The 10,725-nt window shown below is 39.9% G+C and overlaps 1 protein-coding gene across 2 annotated transcripts; it reads right to left on the bottom strand.

Moving 5' to 3' along the window:
* Positions 1 to 5,625: 5,625 nt before the first annotated feature.
* On the bottom strand, positions 5,626 to 10,392 carry LOC123991453 (zinc finger protein ZIC 1). 2 transcript variants are annotated; one of them, XM_046293066.1, is made up of 4 exons: positions 8,850 to 10,392; positions 7,713 to 8,709; positions 7,051 to 7,214; positions 5,626 to 6,678 (listed from the first exon to the last, which is right to left on the bottom strand). In XM_046293066.1, the coding sequence occupies exons 2-4, from the start codon at positions 8,677 to 8,679 to the stop codon at positions 6,478 to 6,480; spliced, it is 1,332 nt and encodes a 443-aa protein (XP_046149022.1). In that variant the 5' UTR covers positions 8,680 to 8,709; positions 8,850 to 10,392; the 3' UTR covers positions 5,626 to 6,477. The 2 variants fall into 2 exon arrangements, with proteins under 2 accessions (XP_046149022.1, XP_046149021.1); XM_046293065.1 differs by having other exon boundaries at positions 7,713 to 10,390.
* Positions 10,393 to 10,725: the final 333 nt, after the last annotated feature.

The following is a 10,725-nucleotide window of genomic DNA, read 5'->3' as shown; positions in this document are numbered from 1 at the left end:
TGCTCTTGTTCTTTTAAGGGAGTCTGAAGCACACTCCTTCAGTTCAGCTAGCTGAGTTTGGCAAGGCGCCATCCCAAACTGAAGCATGCTGACGCCTATAGACAGATGAAGTGGATTGAGACTCAGCCCATGCAACAACAAAAAAACAGATATCTCTTGTTTAAACTGACAGATTTTGATGGGGATAAAAACAATTGGGCTACTTATATTCATGCACTGGTGCGTCAATAGACTCTAAGGGAATTTATAAAACATTTAAAGGAAACGTTATGGAACTAGAAAACATATAATTGTAACTCCATCAAGATAGTAAGTCGATGGAAAGCAAAGCATGGTGATATGAAGGGTCCTTGGCAGCAGCTCTCTGATTTATATAGCTGGATGTCTTTGTCTGCATGGCCTTGATTGATGATAGGAACCAAGACTGAAGAGAGAACAACACAGTAACACACATAACCTTAGCAGAATAAAATAATAATAATAATAACAACAACAACAACAACAATAATAATAATAATAATAACAACAATAATAATAATAACAATAATAATAATAATAATAATAATAACAACAATAATAATAATAACAATAACAATAATAACAACAACAATAATAATAATAATAACAATAATAACAATAACAATAATAACAACAACAACAATAATAATAATAATAATCATAATAATAACAATAATACGAATAATAATAATAACAACAATAATAATAATAATAATAATAACAATAATAATAATAATAATAATAATAATAATAACAATAATAACAATAATAATAATAATAACAATAATAACAATAATAATAATAATAACAATAATAATAATAACAATAATGCACATTTCTGCCAAGGTTTTTTTCAACCGACTGAAAGAGCATGTTTTGACTATGAATTTTGAAGTGGACATGAAAATCTTTACATGAACTGGATTGGTCAACTCAGTCAGCCCCCCTGCAGTTAAATAATTTATATAATTTTGTTTTTTTTGCAGGTCAGTGTTGTGGCACTCTCACTTAGAGTGCTGTAAGAATATATCTGTCACCACAGATATGGAATTAAAGACAGGAATTCAGAGGGATTAATATTGCACCATTTATGTTACTAGAGACCATGAAGAGTAGGAATCTGAAAATAAATATTTAATCAATTTTAAAAGACTAAAAAGCAAGAATTTTGTGCTCACCCAGGCGGTTGGTACGTCAGTAAAAAGTACAGTTGACTAAGAACAGGGTAGCCTACATTAATTTATTATTTAAAAAATACTTATTTTGGGGGAAAATATGAATGAATTGTTAACAACACCAAATCTTTAAAGGGGAAATCAGCAGTAGAAACAATAACAAAGCCCACCCCTGGGTTAGTAAAAAGAGATGGGGCAGGATAGACAGAGGTATGGATGCAAGGCCATCCGGGTTTAACCGTGTTTTCAGACTATATAGTATTTTGTTTGTTTACATTTACTTTGTTTACAAATATTGGTGTAAAACAATTAAGGCAGCCTTTAATATACTTTCTATAATAGTGATTTAAATAAATACACTTTGTCATAAATTACCTGAAAATGTAGTCTGAACATGTGGGAACCAGGGTGGAAGAACCTGGATCTTTTGATATTTAAGAAAACCATTTTGAGTGACATTTGCACTATAGCCTACACTACCTGAAAACCCATTAATTTCACTGTAATTGAGTATTCATGTTTGGACATACAAAATTACCATAATTGTTTTGAATTTTACATCAGTCCTTATTAAACAATGCTTACCTTTCTATAAACGCCATTGAATCAGACCTAAAGTAATGTTTGTAATATTGTGTAAATGAGTAAAAATGCTATGCAAATTACCACTCTAATATGGCATTGCTCGTATGATCCTCTAGACTTCCGGTAGAGCTCTGTTTTTTCCCAAATAAACATCAAGTTGAAAATTGGATGTCATAAGGTGAATGCACCAATTTGTAAGTCGCTCTGGATAAGAGCGTCTGCTAAATGACTTAAATGTAAATGTAAATATGCACTGCCGGGTTATTTGAGTTGTTAGTTTTTCAAAAAGAGTAAGTTGAAGGGTTACATCTTACCCCACAAGGTAACCCGAATTAATGATTTATTAATCTAAAACAAAAACGTTCAATTAAAAGATCAATTGTCTCTTGGGCAAATCAGCGCCAAACAATGTCTGCATCATCAGTGACCATATTTGGATGAAGAAAAAACATAGACTACCCTATACCATTCCAAATCAGCATGTTGTCTTGCAGAGCATATTATTTGACGTAAATATAATAATAAGATCAACGTTAAGAGTGACTTTATGAGTAAAGGTTTCCCTTATTCACTGTGAGGAACAGACATGTGGAGCCGTGAACAGGCAGACATGGGCAGGACATTCATCAAGTGGCACCGGAGCGTTCCATCTCTTCTCCGGTTACATGCGTGACGCGTCAGTCCCTCCATGTACTGCCGGGGTCAACCAACATAGACTACTCACGCGCCAATCCCTTAATGTACTGCCGGGGTCAACCAACATAGACTACTCCACTCAGTGACCGGATACTAAACTAACCCTTCCTGCAGCCTGTTAACTCCGCCATTAACTTCAAAACTACACTGATATTCTCATCTGACAGATTTGAAGAACGTATAGGCTACATTCAAGTGCACATTAATTTAAAAACTATTTTCCCAATCAGAAAAAAAAGTTATAATAAATTAACCAAAAAATAATTTCTTAAAGACTTTGTTGAGAACGTGAAATAATAAGTGACAATATGATGAAACATATTAGCTAATGTTGTTGGAGAAAGGATTGCTAGCTAACCGCAGTGTTCAATATCATGAAACATATTAGCTAATGTTGTTGGAGAAAGGATTGCTAGCTAACCGCGGTGTTCAATATCATGTATTATCCGTTTGGTATAGGCCTATTACTGAGGAATGAAACGTTGATTTCCAATAACTTATAAAGGGAATATTTAACGTCCATGTCAAAATGTGATAATACTGTAAATTTAACAACATATTTGGAGCAACCTGTGTGTTGGAATAACACGTTTGTTAAAGCTATAAGGGAAATATATCTGTTTTCATTGACCAAATATTTTCCTCTATTTTTGAATATAATTCATAGTGCATAGTTCATATAACGTGAAAATGCGCATTCATTTATATCATGGAAGGAAAGCAAAATGCAGATCTCGAGATTGGTCTACTGGCTACTAGCACAAGTAATACATATTCATAGACAAGCGAGGCGCGCTGAGGGCTGGCGCCTGCGCTCTTCTACGGTTGTAACTGCAACTCTGCCGTTTTCCGGTTGTAGCGATTGTTAACAAATGTCAGATACAGTCAACTGAACAAATGAAGTCAATGTGAACCAAACTGAAACGATAAGCTGTCCTTATTCTGTATGTTATGGGGTTCATAAGAGCCCATGCACGCCGTTGGCTACACCGTCTGTCATTCAGACATCTTTACATGGAGACGGGAAGATTTCCATGTCAGCTATTTTGTAAATGGAGAATCTCAACTATGGAATTTACCAGTGATATATATTTCGTTTACATACCAAAATGTAAACTAAATGTCATTAAATGAGCCGTAAACACATTTAAAATACATAAATTATATAATTGACATTTTACATAAAACAGACACATTGTCATTTTGGTGTTACAGAATAAAAGTCAATAAAGAATATTTGAAGAGAGGAAACAAGCGGAGATTTAAAACAACAACTTGTTGTAGTCCTGTTGTGTTCGTTTTGTTGTTAGATTACCACGATGAAGCATATTGTGTGATTGTTAAGGCACCTCTTGCATTATTGCTAGTTGGAGGATTAAACCCTAACCCTACACAAACAACTTGAACTTGAGTAACCTAATGGAACCTCTGAATATACATATTGCCTTATTGTCCTGTTTGTGTGGCAATTATATTTGTACATGGGAGACCCTGGTGGTCTCACAGTCCTTCAGGACAATGCGTTTTAATTCGGCCTCGCCATGTACTGCATGATGTGTTGCTTCGTCGAGTCTGTTGTGCGATGTTATAAAGCTACGTTACGATTTGGCAACATCTAATAATATTACAAAGATACATTTTAGGCCTATATGTGTGTTAAATGTCTTCATGGGACATTTAAGACCAGAGTCGATATTGATTTATATCTCTGCCTTCTGGATTTGTCAGAAAATGCAGGAAACGATAAGGACAGGTCTTTTCAAAACAAAATGAATCCCATTGTATGAATCAAAACATATGTTTGGATATATACAGCCTCCGCGGCATTTCTATTGGGTCTAACGGTGCGTGAATGACAACGTATCAGCACTATAACCTGATAGATAGTGTTAAATAGAGTCGAAAAAGCCACTTTAGTACCATCATTCATGTATCTAAATTAATAGCCCATGCAAAGAAAATATGAATACATTTCAAACAGATCACCTCAGATATGCATTTCCGCCATTCCAATCACACACACACACACACACACACACACACACACACACACACACACACACACACACACACACACACACACACACACTCTCTCTCTCTCTCTCTCTCTCTCTCTCTCTCTCTCTCTCTCTCTCTCTCTCTCTCTCTCTCTCTCTCTCTCTCTCTCTCTCTCTCTCTCTCTCTCTCTCTCTCTCTCTCTGGACTGTGACTGATGATTGATCATTATGCAATACTACATTGTTTGCAGTCTATTTAGCTTCGGCTTTTATTTTAGAATTGTTTCATTTTTCGTCCGTTCCAATGTGTCATGTTGTCAGCTGCAGACTGACAGATCTACGGGAACATTGTATTCTGTGTCGCCTAGCCCAGCGCACTGGCAGCGTTAACCACGCAGGCCAGGCTTGTGATCACTGGCGTCTGTCTGTTGACGTGAACCCTGCCTAATGGTCCGGTCAACCAGGCTGCACCACGGAACAAAGACTACAACACTGACTCGAGAAATCCCAACACTTCCTCAACACTAGACTATGGCATCCATCCGACACAGCTAGCTACGGGAAACTGAATAACACCGATAACAATTAAGTAACAACATAAACAATTTCGTTTTACTCTGGCTGAGAAGTAGAACTGTCACTATTCATCTTTTCGATTCTCACATTACTCGAGGGCAAATGGCTGGGATGTTACTTTTGGATAAAAGGGACACGAGAACAGGGGAAATCAAATTACGTCACATTAATTCGTATTAGAGAATTTGATTCTGCAAAGCCTAAAAAGCCAAGCATGATGTTATTTAGAATTCTACGCTTTAATAAGCGCGTAATGAATCCTGGTTTTACCCTAATAAGTTGGATCCAAATATGTCCTTTTATCGACGTGTTATGAAATATTTTAGTCCAATATTTGAGTCATTGTAATACTTTAGGCCTACGTTTAGTATTATAATTCATTTGTTCTTTAGAATAAGTCATATGTATTGGTTTAATAAAGACCTGGTCATCTGTTTCCGTGTTTTTGTTTTTGTTATGCATGAGTGAGAATATACAAAGATGATCACACGTCATTCATTTTGATATCCAGTCACAGGCCTATTTAAACAACATGTAGGCTTTGAGAAACAAAAATATGGAAAAGGCAAAATAGTTGGTTGTAGTTTTAATCCTTTAATATTGTACGAAATGTAACCAAACATTTTTTGCAAACTAAATTTTACATACTAGCGCATTTCTCCATAAATACCGATCATTTCTAACCCTTTACATGCAGATAAATATGGAAAATTTAGCTATTTACATGTAGGTAATAGTTCCTTGACATTATCAAGGTAATGAACAAATAGTTGTTATATTTTATCACGAAGGCCTACATAAACAGACGACACGGAGTTTCAGACTTTCACTATACACGATTTATCGACATGACATTAACTAACAGCAATGGTAAGTACTGTGCTACTCCAACTGGACCGTAGACGAAATGTTTCACCAAATACAAAAGCACATTAATAGACTAATAGTCGGTAAGGTCGATATAGTGGAGACGGTAGTTATACTTAGTAATTCACATTTGGTACACATCAACTACAACATTCTGTTCAATCAACACTAGTCATCGCAATATTATTGGTAAAACCATTTCATTTTCCATATATCTAGGGACCACATTTGCACAAATCCGTTAAACTGTTATATAAGTATTTACAAAATAAAATATTACATTTTTGAACTGGGAATCTTTATGTACAAGAAAAACCAAATCAGGCCACGACCCGCAGATAGCATGCATTGAGATCTCTTGTGTGCAGTCTTTCAAAAAACAGTCAGGAAAAAAGCCGTTAACTTGGTAGCTGGCTTTGCACCTTGTCCATGCATCACTCTCTCTCTTTAGCCGTTATAACCAACCATTTTGGCTTCCTCCTTTTTTCTCGGTCGTCGCGTTATAGGCTGACTTTCAAAGTCTTTGACTCCAGTCCTATTTCTGCAGGCTTTGTGAAAATATTTTACACGTACCATTCATTAAAATTTGACGACAGCGTGGTGTGGTGACTGGTCGTGTGGTGTACTGTCGAGGCTGCCGGTGATATGGAACTGGAATTATGGTTCTCTGTGGACGGAGACACGATGGTGGGCGGCGTGGACGATTCGTACCCGGAACTGGCCGCTGGCGACGGTTGAGGTCCTTGCGTGGTAGCCTCGTGAACCTGCAAGACAGTGTTAAACAATACTTAACATTTTACAGTGTAGAATTCATAGACTGGCATGCTTTCTAGAACTATGCAGGCTTCCAGTTTGATTATTAATTGTGAGTATAAGAAATAATAATAGCCTGCTCACGATAAACCACTGTATGATGCAATGTTTTGGATATGACAACAGAGAGGCTCTATGAAGACACAACAGGTATCTGTATTTGCTGCATGGCGTCTCCCTGCTGTTTCTGTGTTCGTGTTTGCTGGAATGTAGGCTATTGCAATTTTAAGCATGCACTTTCATTCTCGAAAGGGTGTAGGAATTAAAAATATACATTATAAATCAAATGGAATATAACAGGTAAAAGTAAACCCAATATTGACCTTCATGTGTTTCCGCAGAGAGCTGGGATGTGTGTAGGACTTGTCGCACATCTTGCAGAGATAAGGCTTGTCAGAAGTGTGGACGTGCATGTGTTTCTTCCGGTCGCTGCTGTTAGCAAACCGCCTGTCGCAGCCATCAAACTCACACTTGAAAGGCTTCTCACCTAAACAAATATATATATATTTAGATTTTTTTTTTTTATGTTACACAATGAAAATATAAATACGTACATATTCCAATTTAACATGAACATTTCAGTGTGGCGGGGGAATTTAAGCTACCACCACATTGAACATGACAAAACATTATCTTCAGGTATATTACAGCATTCGGGTTTTTTCATGGGCTACCAAAATATATGAAATTGCTGTAAGCTATGTATTCATGAATATGTTGTTGTGAATCCATGTTTACTTGTGCCGCTAAGATAAACAATGCAACAGCATGTCACATTGTCCAATTTCACAACCTATTGAATTCTAACAGGCACAGAATAGAAACACTAGGCTGTAGTGGCACATGACTAAATAAAGCAATTTGGTATTATATGAACAATAGTATTTAAACAAACATAATCAAAACATTGAACTTATAGTAGCATAACATGTATTACGCAAACAGCTTTTGGAGTGGCTTTTGTGATCGTGCTTTTGATTCTTACCAGTGTGAGTCCTCTTGTGGATCTTCAGGTTCTCCGATCGGGCAAACACTTTTCCACAGCCGGGGAAGGGACATGGAAATGGTTTCTCTCCGGTGTGCACTCTGATATGATTTACCAGTTTGTACTTGGCTTTGAACGGTTTTCCTTCTCGGACGCACTCTTCCCAGAAGCAGATATGGTTAGACTGCTCCGGTCCCCCGACATGCTCCACTGTCAGGTGGGTCACGAGCTCGTGCATTGTGCTGAAAGTTTTGTTGCAAGCCTTTTTGGGGTTCGACAACTGTTCGGGCTCGACCCACTTACAGATGAGCTCTTGTTTGATGGGCTGCCTCATGTATCGGAAGAAGGCCCCTGCCCCGTGGTGAGCCGCCATGTTCATGTTCATAGGGCCATAGCCGTGCAGCTGGGAGGAGGCGTAGTGGTCGGAGCGGGGGCTCGTAACGTGGGCATACTGGTCAGCCCGGCCGTACATGTCCCCAGTAAAGCCAAGGCGCATCTGGCTGTTGACGACATTAGATGACGCATGGCTGGCGGCTTGCTCGTGGAGTCCGGGGAAGAGCAGGTGCCCGGTGGCATCAGAGTGTCCATGTGGCCCTGCAAAACTTCCCGCTGCGGAGGCAAACAGGCTGTGCTGCGCGCTGGTTGCGTCTCCGAAGCCCCGGTTTCTGAAGAGAAAGTCCCGGGTGGAGTTGAATGCAGCCGTGGAGTAGGAGCTGACGTGGGTCGGGTGGTGGTGGTGACCCAGAGCGGCAGCAGCATAGCCGGGAGCCTGGGAGGAGAACGCCGTCTGGCCGGAGCTAAGGTCGTGGGAGCTGTGGTTGATTTTAAATGCGCCCATCCCGTCTGCGAATGGATTTATCCCCAAAGCCACTTCTCGTTCTGTTACTTCGCCTGTTGAGTGATGCCTTGAGGAGCCAAACGTAGTGACTCCTATGGTGGGGTACTGGGGTCCTGCGTCCAGCAGCATCTTCCGTCAGTCTACAACTCAATGAGGCAACTGAGAGCAGGAATTAAAAATCATGCACAGATATTCTTCTGACCTCTATACCTCTCTCTCTCTCTGCTCTGCATGCAAAAAAAATATCTAGCGGACTTTACTGAGCTGAGCAAACTCCAATCCACATATGTTCTATTTACCTAAAACAAGATAGGAATGTTTCCTGTTCTTCCTCTCATCCGATCCACACGCGAATCACGGAGGCTACAATATTGTATTTTGCGGTTTCTCTTCCTGTGGCGAAACTTTCACCTCCCCAGTCAAGCGGTGAGCAGTAGACTGATAGTCGCAATCATTCCTGCAGATAAATGAATTGAAAAGACAACACAGTCCACCCCTGATGAATGGGGAGGAAGGGTTTGGGGGTGGGGGGGCAACATGTGACCCGGTACTCAGACACTCATTGGAGGACGCCCTATCCCCCTACCAACGTTCACCCATCAAATAACAATCCGCGTGCCGTGGCCCCTCTCCTATTGGTCCGCGTGCATCATCAATCCCAGGTATTGTGAGATTGCTGACTGTGGTTTTGGTTAAAACGGCTGAATAACACAAGAAAGAAAGTTGAGAGAAATAAAAGCAACAATAGACGGTGTGAAAATGTAGACAGTCATCGGCTTTTCAGTCACACTATAAGCTGCTAAAAGTCAAATGCGTGCATGTTCCTCTGCAACTAATGCATAGCAACAACCATTCTCTCCATGCAATGTTAAAATACACTTTCTCCGAGCATTAAGTTGTGTGCAGATCCTGATGTTGAGCATGGCCATTCGGCTGCACAAGAAGTCAATGTTAAAATACACTTTCTCCGAGCATTAAGTTGTGTGCAGATCCTGATGTTGAGCATGGCCATTCGGCTGCACAAGAAGTCAATGTTAAAATACACTTTCTCCGAGCATTAAGTTGTGTGCAGATCCTGATGTTGAGCATGGCCATTCGGCTGCACAAGAAGTCAATGTTAAAATACACTTTCTCCGAGCATTAAGTTGTGTGCAGATCCTGATGTTGAGCATGGCCATTCGGCTGCACAAGAAGTCAATGTTAAAATACACTTTCTCCGAGCATTAAGTTGTGTGCAGATCCTGATGTTGAGCATGGCCATTCGGCTGCACAAGAAGTCAATGTGTCGGTTAATACTGTTGTTGCGCAATCTTTCTCTGACAGCACAGAGACTGAGAGGCAGTTTACTACAAACTCTTTGTTGTTGATCCGGGCTTTTGTCTTCTTCATAGGACACAAGTTGAGGGCATGGCGGTGTCTTTGTTGATTTCCATGGCGATCTTTGGATTCAGTGAAATGTCCGGCGGATGAGAGGGGAACAGAAAAGAACACTCACACCCCCCTCTCTCTCTCCGTTCAAGTGTGAGTTAGGATTATACACAACAATATATTGCGTTTTTCTAACGTTACGTGGGAATCCTACAACATGACCCAAACGTCTATGTGACAAGACATTAAACAATAACATAAGGTCACAATGACATGAAAATATAACTAATAATAATCATACATGTACCATGATACAGCGCGTGTATACTCATTGGTCAGATCAGATCGAATGTCATGTCAATGTTGAAAAGCACTGAAGTTACAATCCCTAGGTACTCATCACGCCGTGTGCATACAGCCCCTCGTTTATGAAGCTGTCTTCGAAGTTTGCACTTCACGTGTTGCTATTTACACGTCAGGTGTTCTTTGTGACCATTAAAACATATAGGGCCTTGACTACAGTAGCCTGTGAACTCTATTCTGCAGCTCGCTCGCTCTCTCTCTCTCTCTCTCTCTCTCTCTCTCTCTCCCTCTCTCTCTCTCTCTCTCTCTCTCTCTCTCTCTCTCTCTCTCTCTCTCTCTCTCTCTCTCTCTCCTTCTCCCTCTCCCTCCCTCTCTCTCTCTCTCCCTCCCTCTCCCTCCCTCTCTCTCTCTCTCTCTCTCTCCTTCTCCCTCTCCCTCCCTCTCTCTCTCTCTCTCTCCCTCCCTCTCCCTCCCTCTCTCTCTCTCTCTCCTCCCTCCCTCTCT

Source organism: Oncorhynchus gorbuscha, linkage group LG12 (genome assembly GCF_021184085.1).
Source record: "Oncorhynchus gorbuscha isolate QuinsamMale2020 ecotype Even-year linkage group LG12, OgorEven_v1.0, whole genome shotgun sequence".
Classification (NCBI taxonomy): domain Eukaryota; kingdom Metazoa; phylum Chordata; class Actinopteri; order Salmoniformes; family Salmonidae; genus Oncorhynchus; species Oncorhynchus gorbuscha.
This window is presented reverse-complemented; position numbering and strand designations above follow the sequence as displayed.

Coding starts and splice junctions, on each gene's coding strand:
- LOC123991453 (XM_046293066.1), bottom strand. CDS start 8,679: ATGCTGCTGGACGCAGGACCCCAGTACCCCACCATAGGAGTCACTACG. Junction 7,215..7,712: donor CCACAAGAGGACTCACACTG/GTAAGAATCAAA, acceptor ATATTTGTTTAG/GTGAGAAGCCTTTCAAGTGT. Junction 6,679..7,050: donor CTCTGCGGAAACACATGAAG/GTCAATATTGGG, acceptor ACTGTCTTGCAG/GTTCACGAGGCTACCACGCA.